This window comes from Motacilla alba, chromosome 15 (genome assembly GCF_015832195.1).
Source record: "Motacilla alba alba isolate MOTALB_02 chromosome 15, Motacilla_alba_V1.0_pri, whole genome shotgun sequence".
Lineage (NCBI taxonomy): Eukaryota > Metazoa > Chordata > Aves > Passeriformes > Motacillidae > Motacilla > Motacilla alba.
In genome coordinates this window covers 9511415-9526189 of record NC_052030.1, presented here as the reverse complement: position 1 = coordinate 9526189, position 14775 = coordinate 9511415, and the positions used below count along the sequence as shown (strand labels likewise).

Below are 14775 nucleotides of genomic sequence, written 5' to 3'. Positions count from 1 at the left end.
AAATTGTTGACAACTTTTGTAATGGTCTTTAATTAAAAATGCAGGCTACACCAGAGGGCATGAAGGTTTGAAGGGGCCTGGAGCAGTGTTTGCATCTCTGTGACACCCTGTGGTGGCTCAGCTTGGCCCAGGGAAAAAAAAAATCCCAGTCGCAGGTGTTTGGAAGCTGAGGAAGAGGAGCAGCAGGGAAGAGCCAGGCCTTCATATGCCAGCCTTTCTGATAAAAGCAGGAGGATTTCAAGAGACACCTCAGTGGCATTTATAATTTCATTTGTGTGCAGAATGTGCCTGCCACAGCCAAGGGGAGCGTGGGCACTGCTTGGGAGGCACGGAGAGAAACAGTGCCCAGAAATGGGGATAAGGTGCCCAGAAATAGGGACAAGGTGGCTTTGAGGCTGTGCCACACAGGATGGGGACATGCAGGAGCAGCATGGGCAGCTTGGCTGACTGTCCCTGGGCAGAGGAGGTCAGGGAGGCAATGACATGATGTAGCTGATGGTGAGGGATTTGCAACTGTAGTAGTAGGATTACAGTAGTATTATTAAATATTAATAGCATCTGAAATCCTCCTGCAGTACAATTTACAGTTGATCTTTATAAATTGCCCCAAAACTTGTACGTTGCCAAGTGGACTAGAGGTATTGGATTAAGAAAGAAACAGGTTTATCTAAAACAAGATATGTTTCAAAACTGAGACACAGTGTCTAGTGTATGTTACACTTGGCATTGATGACATGATTCCTCTTTATCAAGTGTACTTGTATCAAGGAGTTCTATCATTTTCAAAGTTGGGTGATTATTTTTTCCATTAAATTTTTGTTCTTTTTCAAACACTTGTCTGTTTGGGGCCACATATCTGTTGTAGGGTATCTGAATTTAAAACATGAAAACTGACTTGGGTAGATTATGTAGGGGAAAATGGGGTCCTGTAAAGCTGGAGTATAATGAAACTGAGGAGGGGGTAAATTTTGTGTTGGGAATATTGGCTGGAGAAGCAAGTTGCACTCTGTTACCAGGGATTAGGTCCCACATTGTAAATTCACTGCCCTGCGTTCCATTGAGGATCAAGTTTTAGTCCATTTAAGAACCTCTGTGACCCCTTCTTCTTTTCCAGAGAAACAGGGACTACAGAATGATAGAGAATTTATTCTCAGCTACTGCAAGACCGATGCTGTTTTCACAGCTGAATTTTTCCCTTTGCAATGTTGCCTGTGAGCATCAGCCTCATTCCAGCAAGTTTCCTTTTAGAGCACCTCCCAAACCTTTGCATCCTTGGAATGTGAGAGCATTTAAATCGGATTTTGGTGGTGTTTCTTAGAACAAGAAGTGGGAGAGGGAGGAAGATTTCATGGAGATCTGTGAGATGGTGGAAAGGGCAGATTGATGTGGATAAGCTGATTGGGTTAGTGGCTATTTTGGAAAGACGAGGTCATGGACTTGGGAGGAGGGGGATGGCATCAGGGATAAGTGGTTGAGACAGAACTCCAAGTGGATTGGAAGATGAAAGGGAACGGACAAGGTGAGTGGAGTTCATTCTCCTGCCTGAGAGAGGGAGCACAAGCAGGGACAAAAATAAATCCCTGCAACTTCAGTGCCAGTGTGGGCTAAGTGTGGTCAAGGGAAGCTGAAGGTGAAATAACCATTTCTCCAGGCTGCAGACTCAGGAAGGCAAGATCCTGGTTGGGTTTTTTAAATAATCACAAGCAGGAAGCTCCATATTCCACAGAATCTACAAATAAGTTTAATTGCCTGGTAAATTCACACCAATATAGGGTTCAGTGAGAGGAGTCCAAAACTGCCCCTTCAAAGGCTGCCCAGAAGAGACAAGAGGGTGGCAACATAAATTTGGGGCCCTGGTTATGAAGTACAGTGTGAGTTTTCTAAAAATGAAGAGTATGACAGCTTTTGAAGGAAAAAAATAATCTAACCTTACATAGCTGCCTGCATCTGCTACGAGTTTAAATATACTTCTGTTAGGAAAGATTCAGGTTACTTCTTGTAGCTGAAATTCTAATTACTGCTGGTTTTCCCACTTCTCTGCAGTAAGAATATAATTAAAGCCAGAGCTCTTCTCGAGATACAAAACTGCTTTGTCATGGTAAAAGTTCCATTTTGATGGAAAATCAGCCGTTTGCAGGTCAGCTGCTCAGGTAGCACTTCACAGACTGCTGCCCCAGAAAAGAGCTTTACAATAGAAAGTAAATTACAGTAATTGAGATTAGAGTGATGCAAAGCTCTGTGTTTAACCAGTGATTGACAGCACTTGAATATGCAAACAGTCTTACCTAAATGTGGTTTTAACTGCTCAGATTTGGTGTGTCTGTTGTGCAGTCTGAGTTATTCCCCCTTCACCTTTCAGTTACAGTTTTAAGTAGTAATTTCTTGTCGATTCTTTAATGGCTGTTTTAAAAACAAGCATTCTTCTGTTTTTTACAGTTGCATGAGGTCACTTTTGCTGGAGAACCAGCTTTTTCTCCTTTGAATGTTCTGGATTTTTGTCCCACATGGCATTGTCTGGGTACGTGCCACACCTGAGATGGAATATTTTGTTTATTTGCAGGTGAGGTCTGGGCAGTGTCTCTGGAGTGATCACATTCCCTGTCCTTAATGTGCCCTTGGTGACCAAGCTCTTGTTGTCACTATGAGAAAGGATTCAGGCCCTATGGATTGGTTGCAGCAGCAAATTATGGTAAGTGGGAGCGTGGAAATTTGTAGGATATGTTTATTTCCATTGTATTTGGTTGTTGGGCCAAGTCAGTAAATAATGGTGTTTCTTGCTTTTTAGAGAAGGAACACTGTGTCTTTCAGTGTGATAAACTCTGGGATCAGCATATCTGAAAGGCACCTTAATCTGAGTTTGCTTCCTTGTGAATTTATGTGAGAGTGATGTTATTTGATGTTCATGCTGACTCTACATCAATACTTGCATTTTTCCCTTTTTTTTTTTTTTTCAGATTCTTTTTCCCTGCTGGAGTTTTTCGGTTCTGTTGAATGTGTAATTCCAACTATGGCAACAAGAGTAGAAATAAATTCTACTTTGGCGTCTTTGACGACAGTCCCTGACCTAGCTGAGCTCAGGGCTGAGGAGAAGGCACAGCGTGTGTATGTCAGCGTGCTTTCAGATGCCAGCAACAAGGCAAAGGAGGCCTCAGCATCCCTGACTCTCGAGGAGAACAAGAAATTTGGGAATTCCTTGAGATCTGCAACGATGCCCTCGCTGGGATCAAGGCCAAGACTTTTCCCAAAGCCTTTTTGTAAAGAGAAATCCTCGGATACTTTTACAAATGTCAAACCGCCCGTCCCAGCGTTCAGATCCAGCAGCATGGTGAGAAAGACCACTGAGGAAACGTCCTCTGTGAAGGTGTTGAGTGGGAATGTTCCTCCCTTAGTGGATCAGAAAGCCATTGACACTGAACATCAGGCTGGCAGTGACATGGTGACAAATGTGACTTTCTACACGGGGCCCAGTGCCAACACGGTCATTCTGTTTGAGCCGGGTGGCCCCGAGCAGACCAAGGTCAGCCTGGCCCAGGAGAAGAGGGCTCAGGAGCGCAGGGGATTCTCTGCTCTGCAAAGCAAGGACCTCCAGGGCTCTGTGAAAGCAGCAGAGACACCCAGGAATCCTGATGGGGCTCTCCATAGGCACGTGTCATTCTCCTCCAGTCTCAGACCAGAATCCTGGAACTCCCTCAAAACCGGGGACAAGAAAGATGCTCGTGAGGTTCATCCGGGGGAGAAGAGCAATGATGATGCAAATAGCCTCAACAATAAAGTAGATTTCTCTGTTGATGTCCAGCAAAGGGCAAAACATAGACCAGTGTCTGCAATTTTTCTGGAATCATTACGGGATCAAAAGCATCACGCTGTGGAAGCTTCTGAGGAAAAATCTCCTACGGAGAAATCCGGGGTTAGAAAACCAAGGCCTTTGTCCATGGACCTGACAGCTAAGTTTGAACATAAAGATCTTTCTTCTTGCAAGAAGGCTGGTTCATCCCATGAAAGCAAGGAGAATGTATCCATAGTTGCTTTTACTGATGTGGGTAGTCATGATCAGTCTGAAACGGGGCCAAAACATGAAGAAACTGAATTGAATAAAAGCAGTTCTTCTAAAACAAATCTGAAGTGCAGTAGTCAGGACATTGGCATCCTAAATAATGGGAAATACACCTGGGAAACAAAACTTAAATCTAAAAGTGAACAAACTGAGACAAAACCAGAAATAATTATTAACTTGCATGGTCCTGAAAGAAGCCCTGAAACAACCACTGAAAGCAGAACTAATAAGGGGGGGAAAAGAGCAGATCAGAAGGAAACGTACACGTTCCAGGGCTGTGAAAGTCCTGCAGCCTCCTCGGAAAAAGAGAATAATATCTTAAGAGGTAGTGTTAAAAAACACATTAGTTTGTTTACTTCAGAAAATGCCAGTGCCACAGTGGAGACAGAGCTTCTCCCAGCAGCTGCTGAGAAGGAGAACAGGTGTGTGACCATCCAGCAGAGGATCAAGGAGCTGACAACAGAAAATCCTGACGTTAAGGGAGGAAATCTGCGCCGGTCACTGCAGTCACGGCCACTCTCTGCAGACTTAACCAAGATGTAGGTTACAGGGAAATTCTCTTTAATCCTCTTGGCTTCATGTTGTTCAGTAAAACTTGCTCTCTCAGGCCAGTAAAAAAAGCTTGATCATTTTGCTTTCACTTAATGTGATTTTTTTTTTTTTAGTATTATTCTTAAGCTCCTTTCCTGCCTTTTTTAGTGTGAAAAAGAGAAAGTTAAATATGCTCTGACAACAGCTGAAAAAAATGAAGCTGTCAATATTGTGACCTTTGCATGTAAATGTAACTGTCAATGAGAGATATTGTAGCTTGTTATGCATATCTAAATCCTCTATTAACAATTAAGGTGCATAATTAACAATATTATTTATATTAATGATACTTAATTTTGTTATATTAATAATTAATATATTAATATTTTGGAAAGTCCTTTGGTCTAGATACAATTTAACCACCAAATACAGTCATTTACTATGAAATAGTGATATTTCTCCTTTAGGAAATGTAATTTGATGGATAATTTTTACCAGCCTGCTTTGGTAGGAAGCCACCCTGCTCACTGACCAGCTGGACTAAAGAAATAACACCAGTCCTTTTTTTTTTAGGTTTTCAAGTCCAACATCAGGGGGTGAAGCAAAGCCTGAGAAACCTGGGGAGGCTGGAGCTGACTCGATCCACGACCTGCAGGAAAATCCAAAAGTAAGGAGCTGGCAGCAGCTGGTGGGCTCCAGCTGGCTCTGCAAGGTCCTGTTCTTTGTGGCTTTATCAATCAGTGACTTTTTAATAGGCATGGAAATTATTAGGGCTGGCACAACCCCAGTGGATTTGCTGGTGTGAGTTTGTCTTTAGGATGTGCAGAGAAAAGTTCAGGAGTGTTGTTTCAGCTGAGTTTGTCCAGCTCTGTGTGCACACTGTTCAGTGTAGGAGTGGTAGAGAGGGAAGAATATTTTGTGCACTGTTTTTAAGGGTTTTCTGATGCATGAAACCCCAGTGAACTGCCTGTGGCTGTGGTGGGTTTGTGCAGTGATTATTCTTGATTTTCTCCAAGCAGAGCATTAAGATTGTGCTTTCCTGCATCCATTTCCCAGCTCCTGATAAATTCCAGCCTGAACCTTGGTCAATCTCCTCAACAACATTTACCTGAGCAGTTTAGACAACAAAGTGTTCCAGGGAAAATGGGGATTTGCTGGGGAAGCTTTAGGCTCTCTCTGTTTCTAAGCAACACTTCAATGTTGTGAAACAGAACTTCTCTGGTGACAGTTCTTGGTAGAGGAGATTTAATGTATTTTAAAGGTGTTTGTAATGAGTTCTCATGGCTTTTTTTCCTGTCCAAGATAGGAATATGTGGTGAGGAAAAGCTACAGGTGCAAAGTTTCTGTAGTTCAGTGTTGTTTTCAAGGAGAGCAATTTGTTTTAAAAAGAAAATCTTTCATTAATGGAAGTGCTGTTTTCAGAATCTGACAATGAAGTAGGATTAAAGAAATTCCTTGAAGAATATAGCTCAGACTTAAAAATCTCCATTTATAAATACATTTGGTATTAATTTTCTGATGTTCTTTAGCTTTTTTTTTAAGACAATCTTAAGTCAACTCTGATTTTTAAATTTTAAAACTTGAATAAAAGATTGTACTCCTGTAAGACCTCTGATATTCTTTGATTCCATTTATTATTCACATGCTGTGCTTTTTCAACAAGTGCTATTAAAAATACCATCTTTTAGGATGCTGCTTGTATTTCCTGTGAGTAGATAATAGTGAAGCATTGGTAATAAATATTAATTTTCATCTTTCCTTTTTTACTTCGGCCCATCTTAACATTTCTCATAGCTGAGCAGCTCCAGCTGTGATATTTACTCGGATCTTCATGTTCCTTGCAGTTTGACCATGTAGCTGGTTATTAGGGAGATAATTCTGTTAAAATCAAGATTTAGGAGCTGGAGCTACACATTCCCTTAGGTTACCTTGGTCTCAGTGGAGTTTGTGTTCAGGGAATGTGGATGTGCTTGACTTGTACAGGCTCTGTTGCACAAAGTAGGTACAAATAAGTTTTAAAATAAATGTTATTGCACATTTTTAAAATAAACTCGAGATAACTGTTGGATTTTGTTGTTCCAGAGCAAGGAGCTGAAGCTCACCCATGGCACAGATGTCACCGAGGCATTCTCTCCTGGGAAGCCTTGGAAATCACGGCAGGTTTTAAAGATAACCAACAAACCTGATCAGCTGGAGAGGAAAGGGAGCTTCCTGGGAGATGGTCAGCATTTCTCACAGCAGACTGAGAGTTCTGTCTCATTCACAAGCAACTTTGAAAAGAAATTAAACCCAGCTCTTCTGGAAAAGCCCTTCATTAAAACTGTCCGGGCCACCTTGTTTGAGCACAACGTGCAGAAGCACAGCGTTGTTGCTGAGCATTCTGGGGCTGATCCTGCACCAAAAAGGAACCAGGAGCCTGAGGCAAAGCAGGACCTGGTGGTTTCGGGGCACAGCAGACGCTCGTGGATGGGAGAAGGGGAGGAAAGCACCACTGCAAAGGAGAATCACAAGCAGCCTGAGCCATCAAAACATCCAGCACATGTAGAGAAAAGTCCAAAACCTGCTTATTCAAGTGAAGACAAGAAAATGAGTGCAGGAATTTTCTTAGAAAAATCTTTGGTTGAGAAAAGTGAAAAACCCACTCCCAAAAATGCAGAAGATTCTCAAATTTACCAAAGAATAGAGCCCAGGTATGAAATCTTTCAGACTTGTGGTGAAAGGGCTCTTAGTGAAGCCATCACAATGGCTCCTGAGAAAAAGGCCATGACACTCAGAACTAGAAAATCATCTGTGAAAGAGAATAAAACTGATGAGGACGTTGTACCCACAGGGCAGTCGGTTAAGGCAAGTAGTCACACTCTTTACTTGAAAGAAGATAATGTTACTTCAGAAGCCAGAGAGGCAAAAGTTCTCACAAGTAAGGCTGTGTTGAGAGAACCTGCTGGTTTTCTCTCCAGTGAAAGCACTTTACCTGAACAGAAAAGAGACTCTGATAAACCCGATGCTGAGCCACTGTTCATAGCTGAGAAAATTCCTTATTCCACAAACAAAAGTAAAGGTTTGGGAATGAGTGAAAAAGTCAGCAAGCTACATGCTGAAATTAAAGGTGATAAGAGTGAAGTCTCTTCTGTAGAGAAGTCAGAGAGGATTAATGTTGTGAAATGCTCTTCTGAGAAAAGGAGTTTCAGGGCAGGTGGGACAGACATCCATGAATTCCGAACCAACTTGGATCGTGAAGTGATTTCCACAAGTGTCGGTAAACACGGGGCTCAGGGGTCAGTGCTTGCCTGCGGGCAATATTTTAAATCTTCCAGTAGCCACCCCCCTGATACAAGAGGACTGAACGTTACTAAAGAGGAATCTGGGGCTTTTGGGTTGAGGAAAAGTCTGGACTTAAACTGCAAAGAGCAGGACTTCAGCTCGGCTGGTGCAGCTCCTGAAAACAACGAGAAACTCCGAGGAGCAGATCCAGAAGAGAAAGTCAGGAGAAGCAGGAGTAGTGTTTCTGACTTGAAGATTTCTGAAAGGTGGAGGAGGAGGACCTTGCCTCAGGAGTCACTCAAGGTGGAAGAAGTTGTGTGGCTCACTCCCGAAAATATCAAGAAGCTGAGCCGGACAGATTCATTGCAATTGAATGAAAATTTACTTAAAAAGAGAAGCAAAAATATCAAAGATGGGGTGGAGGGGAGTGAGGCTAACCAAGCTGTTCTTGGCAGTCCTGATGATTACATGAAACATCAGAGTTCTGTCTTTGAGCCAAAGGCAACTTACTTTGCAGTGACTTATCAGATTCCTGGTATCAAAAAAGAGAAAAGCTTTGTTGGTGCTCCCAGTGCAAGTGAAATTAATACGGTTTCTGGTTCAAACGAGGCAGCAGCAATTAATCTGGACCCTGTTTTTCCTGGAAGGTCCAAACCTTTATTGCAGCAACCAAATAAAAATGTGACAAGTTCAACTTGTAGAGAAGACTCCTGGGAAGCACGTATTAGCAAGGATTGGGTCAAAGAAGATGAAAAAGATGCCGTTTTCTCCAAAAATGTTGCATTTGGTAATTTTAATGTGTCTAGGAAAGATAACCAACAGCATCACGAGAAAGGTCTGGATCATTCTAAAGAGAAAATTATAGATGTTGATGCTTTCCTGTTAAAACGTGACCTGGAAAGTCCAGCTCAAGCTGATCTCAAGAGCGGCAGAAGGAAGATCTCCTCTTACCACGAAGCCCGGTCGCCGCCGCGTTCCGCGCAGGTGCGGAAGGACAGTGAGCTGGGCCCCCAGAAAAGGAGTGACAATAATTCTGATCTGCCTGGAAGGAAAGCTGAGGATGGGTACAGATCCCAAATTCTCGATATTGACGCGCTTATGGCAGAATATAAAGAGGAATCAGCAAAGGCCAGTAAAGTTCAGGAGAAGCTCTCTGAAGATCTTGGCTCACTGAGTAGGGAGAAATCAAAGAACAAAAGAAATGTGTCAGAGAGAATGACTCTTACCTACAGCTGGAATGAGTGGAAGAGTGGATCAGACCACTATTCAGTTAATAACAAACCAGGTGAACGTGCAGAAGAGCAGCACAGGCCAGAGAAACTAATCCTAAATGAAAAGAGCAAAGAGAAACTGGAATTACGGAGCCCTGAATTTGATAAGCAGAAGTCCAAGGACAGAAAGGTCAGCCCTCCCTACTGGGGAAACCCCAGCAGCATTTTTCCAGAGAAGTTTGTAAATTCACCTGTGGAATTTGCTAGGAAAAAAACCTTCATTGTTGATGAGGACGAGGAAGTGAACTTGACCTCCAGAAATCAGGGTGCAAAATTTGTAATTGAAAAAGTACAGCCCATAAATGCAGTGAGTACAGAGCAGAGGCTGGAAGTCAATCTGGCCTCCAAGTTGTCCCTAAAGGCTGATGATGGGCTCTTGCAGAAGAAGTTGGTGACAAAAGAACAGTTCTTGGAGGTGTCTCCAGAGGGAGATTGGAGCAAAAACCTAGTGAGGAGCTCTACACTGAGAAGCAAAGACAGCTCAAGTAAAATGTGTGAGGGTGACTCTTTCAAAAGTAAGACTGATTGGAAGGGATACGTGTCTGGGTTTGGGACTGTCCCCGCGGATCTCAGACGATGCTACTCGGAAAAATGCCGCCAAGGGAGGGACAGCCTGCCCCTCATGCAGGAGATGAGGGCAAGGAAGGACCTGCATCGATCCAGGCCAAGCTTCCCCTTGGAAAGTGGGGATAACTCGTGGAAACACAGGGTGTCAGCTCCGTCAGAACCATTCTTCCATGAGGATAAAAAGGTATTTTCAGATGGTAGCCAAGTGTGTCAGGTAGCTGTAACTGAACTTCTCTTTATTAGGGATTTTTATTGTGTCCTTGCAGCACTTCTCGGCACGCTGCAGCAAGGCAGCAGATCCATTCTTTTCTCTGGAGTTCATTTCTTTTCTTGAGCAATGGCTATTGCACTAGATGACCTCATTTTTGCTTCAAGTCTAGAAATACTTCTTGATGTTTCTGTGGAGAGCTTGAAAAAGCTTTAAAAAGTGTGCCTATTATTTTTGTAATGCTGTGAACCTGGGAGGTTAAATTGTTAACTCTGCAATTTTATATTTACTTGAAAAGAAGTAATTTGGGTTTATTTTACGAATTGTCAGCAGTGATCTTTTTGGACCTCTCTTTGATTTTTGTCTTCATCTTAGGAATCAAATTTTATTTTTATTTTTACTGGGTGAATGGCCTTCATTTGTCTGTGAAACTCCATTGCTTTCCTGACCTGGGTGGTGGGCAAGAGATTCCCTTCACACTGTGACATGTGAATGAAATCCAGAGGTTGGATTTGGTTGGAAAAGACCTTGATGGTCCTATAATTCTGTGATTAAAGTGTAGGATGTTCATGGCTATCATGTTTTCCTATTTTGTGTTTTCAGCTTTGAGTTTCCTCTGGTTTCTTTTTTTTTCTTCCCAAAAGGCATTTTATATGTTTATAGAAAATATGTATGTGCATGTGCATGTATATTTAATCACATTCATATCTGTATTTTACAGGCTCCCAGGAAAGAGTGGAGCAAGCAGAGCTCAGACAAAGCAGAGGGAACAGACTTTTCCTCAGTGTCTGCACAGAGGAGCCACCACAGTTTCTACAAGGAGAGAAGAGCAGATTTTGGGATGGTATGTGACCCTGGAGGAGGGGTTTGGGGTAGGATCAGGGGAGCTGCAGCTCTGTTTTCCTTCTGGCAAAGGGCTGTGCTAGAAGGATGTGTCTGCCAAGCAGAGAAGCATTTGCTGGGGGTTGAACTGGTGAAGCTGCTCCTCCCTGGGTCCCACCCCACTGCTCCCTGCCAAAGCTTCCAACACGAAGCCTCAGCCTTGCAGCTTGTTCAGTTTACTTTCTGAGTGAAGAATTTTCATCCTGAACTCAAGATGGCTCTAGAGCATTACGGTTTTTGTTGTTTTCTCAGCTTGTGCAGACAAATAGAACTGTGTCTCAGCCTGAGAAATGATGGGTTTAATTGTCTTTCTGTCAGCAGCACACAGAGAAGGGTTTCTGTGAAAGATCACAGCTGACATTTTGGGTGGTTTGATTTGTCTCTAGCACACAAATTGTTGGGTGAATTCCTGCTTGATGTTGTTGGGTGCTGTTCTCTTCAGTTTCAGAAGGATGTCCTGACTTTAGCCCTCAGAAAAATGTTATGTTGTGAAATAGCATCCTACATCCAGCTGCTGTTCTGAAATAAGAAACAAAGGTCTGGATGTTCCAAAAGATGTGCAATGAATAAAATACCAACATTTCCTGAGGGAAGTAAAGGATTTGGAAAGTGGAGACTGAAGGATGTTGTCCCATGGACTGTCCCAAGGTCACACCTCCCCTGTCCTGTCTCTGCCAGCACACTGCAGTGAGGTGCTGCACTGCCCTGTTCTGGCATGGCTCACTCTGCTCTTTGCAGCTCTTTAGCAGAGAACACACAAAAATATAAAAGAAAAAAGAAAAGAAACTCAGTGTTTTCTTTCCTTCTACCAAAGAAAAAGAGAACACCTAAACCTATAAGGATTTTATAAACAAGTTTCCTAATTGGAGTTTTGGAAGTGGGCTCAGATTGTTCTTCAGTTCTAATCTTTAAGCTTCATGGAAGGTATCCAAGGGCTAATGTCCCTCTTTCTTTCCCATTTTTAGCTTGGTTCATCTTAGATAATTTAGGTTATTGACAGAATGGGCATTTATCCAACCCCTAAAAGTTATGTGCCATCAGTTTATAGTGCAAATATGTAAAGGTAGTCTTGGCCAGGTGGGAAATATGGGACAGAAGGGCTGTTGGAAGTAGTGCTGGGATAACTGAACTGTTCAGGGGCTGTACTCAGTTAAATACAGCTGTTGTTCTCCAACTTCATTGTTGACTGGGAGGTTACTCAGGATAATCCTTCAGCTTCCCCAAGTGTAGACTGAGACAGGAAGGGAAGGTGGGAAAGGGAGACTCAGCTCCATGAAAAGAGAAGGCTGAGCTGTGTGGAATTCAGGAGATCTGAGTGCTTTGCTCCTTGGTGTTGCTTTGGCAAGGCTCCTCGGGGTGTGATTGTTGTGCAGTGCCATGGGAGCCAAAGGGCAGCCTGCTCCTCCTGGGTGTAACCTGTGAGTGAGTGCATGGAAAGGGCATTGACTTACATTTGGGAGGTGGAAAACACACCACACTGATGTTTTCCAAAGCCCCCCAGAGGTACTGCAGAAGATTATGTAAAACCAAACCGTTTCTTCTGCACCAAGGCTATGCCTTTGTTTTCCTTGGAGAAAACAGATTTTGGGTGCGGAGTCGCCGTTCCCAGTTCCGTCAGCACGTTCCAACACTCCCCTCTGCTGGAGACACATCCGAGCTGTGTGAGCTGGACAGACACGAGGGGTCAGGAAAGAGCCACGGGAGCCACAGTTAAATCCCCTCTTCCCCTGAAATCCCAACACAGTCTCTATTTCCCTTGAAAGGGGGATTGGATGGAAATGTGACATCGTGCTGCTTTTTGCTTTGAGCAGTTTCTGGTCTGTGTGGTTGGGAAGTTACTTATTTTTCCTTGTGGCTTAGTGACAAAATAGATTCTCCAGTCCGTATTGCTGGTCAGTGAGGGTATATTGGGATTGTTGTAGTGAGACTGAGTGCTCAAAGTGACAAGTCTTGTTGTAGAATAAACAATTATTTCTGGTTTCACATTCAGCAGTGAAGAACTGATATTGATACCCTTTTATATTTGCCAAATGAGTTTACAAGAATCAATTTGTTGCACTATTCCACATCTGTCTGTGATAGTAAACAACTGCTTGAATGGCATTTTTCAGGACAGCTGATGAGCTAGGTTCTTATGGATAAACACAATTCCAAATGGAAGCAAGGTTCAGTAGCATAATTTACCTCTGGAGAAGTCATTTTTTGGTGATTATATTCCAGAGAATCTGCTTGTAATTAGGCTTTTAGAACATTACATAGGATGACTTTGAAGTCAACCATTGCAAAATACAAGTGTTAATATGGGATTGGTATTTGAAATTGCAAAGGATGATACTTTGGAGATTTAACACTCATCTAGATCACATTGTTCAGCTGTTTGAAGTTTGTATTGATTAAAAAACAGAGTAAGGCTTTTACAAAGATTCCAGCATCACTGCCTGACTGTCGTCATCTGTGGTTTTACTACGGCTGGTAGTTCCCTCTCTTTTAGCCCTGCTGCAGCACTGAGTAGGTATAAAAATTAAGCTCTGTGCTTTGGACAGCAAGAGGTTTCTCTCACCAGCTCAGCTGCAAATCTCAGAGCCTGCAGCAGGCTCAGGGCCTTGGGCTCTTGTAGGGATCTTTTCCTTTGACCTGGAATGCAGGTGAAGGGACAGGTGTGAGCACTGAGCAGTCAAACCCTCTCTGGGCTGGCACCTGTGGTAAATGTGGGGCTGTTCCCTCTCTGTGCTGTACCTGCACATCCAGGGGCAGCCACAGAGCTCAGGAGGTGTTTCCATAAATTGTGTGATGCCATCAGAGCTGACGCTCAGTCACGAGCCTGGATTCCTGATTGAGTCATCCAGATAAGAGTGTTGGGAATGAAAACCTGAGGAATGTGTGCTGGGATCATCCTCCAAGTAAAGGAGCTGCAGTTGTGCTGTGGGGCTGGAGGGACTGCACCTTCAGCTGGAGATGGAGCAGCTTGAGTGCAGCTGTGGGTTATAGCCCAAACTGCTGCTTTGGGGAGTTGAAACAGAGCACTTCTACTAGAACTGGTGTAGGTAGGAGTTATTTTGAAGTCTCTCAACATTTTATTTATTTATTTTATAATAAAGTCTGGGGATTTTTTGTCATTTAGGGAGGAAAATCTCTCTAATGGTCTCCATAGAAAGATGCATTTATATGAGACTGAGATGTGTGGGTGGAGAAGGATTTGTTGAAGAAAATCATGAGCTGACTCCTAAAATATCTTGGAAATGAAGTGCAAGGGAGAGAAGATAAATATTTTATAAACATGTGCAGATGAATTTATGGTTTGGCTTTTCACAGTTCACCAGTTGTTTTCAGTTCTGCCCATGACAGGTCTGTCTCCTGCCCACTGAAAACCACACCTTCTCTTTTTCTGAATTGTGTAAAGCCTCTAATACTGGAGCTTTGTTCCTTCTGAAACCCATCTTGAGTTGTTCTGTTACCCCAAAAACTGATCCAACCTTGAAGAAAATCAAAATACTTTGGTTGAACTCTGCAGAAATTCATAAGTGATGATTAGGAAAGTGAGAGGTAGTTTCCTTGAAGTATCAAAATTTCAAGGAGGGGAGGCTGCAGCATCCTGGAAGCTGTTTTATGTCACCCACACCTTGTCCCTCCCTGGGAAGGGTGGGAGCTGGAGCAGTGCTGAGAGGGGACAGGCTGCAGGGGCGCCCTCCCTGGATGGGCTCCTGTCACTTATCTTTCCCTTTCCTATTAAAAAAAGGAAGTAAGTAAAAAAAAAAAAACAGTGTTACAATTCCCATTTTTGCTCTTCACAAACCACCCACTGCTGATGTCCAACAACTCCACCACTCTCTATTTTAGACCCAGCCCGAGGAGGACGACCCGGGGGTGGGTAAAGCTCTGCCTGGGCTTTCTTCCTTTTTTGGCAGTTTTTCATTGCCTGGGAACATTCCAGGGGTGTATAAAAAGCCACTTGGTTGTGTCTATTTCTTCTCGTTCACAAAAAAACATTTTTATATTCGAAG

The 14775-nt window shown here is 43.1% G+C and overlaps 1 protein-coding gene across 1 annotated transcript in view; it reads left to right on the top strand.

The window, feature by feature from the left end:
* Positions 1-14775, top strand: part of KIAA1671 (KIAA1671 ortholog) — a 65032-nt gene that overhangs the window by 17802 nt on the left and 32455 nt on the right. Inside the window, exons 2-6 of the mRNA XM_038152065.1 lie at positions 2561-2689; positions 2955-4593; positions 5159-5252; positions 6668-9868; positions 10614-10736. Of these exons, the coding sequence (XP_038007993.1) occupies positions 3008-4593; positions 5159-5252; positions 6668-9868; positions 10614-10736 (5004 nt within the window). The 5' untranslated portion in view covers positions 2561-2689; positions 2955-3007. The remainder of the gene's footprint in view (positions 1-2560; positions 2690-2954; positions 4594-5158; positions 5253-6667; positions 9869-10613; positions 10737-14775) is intronic.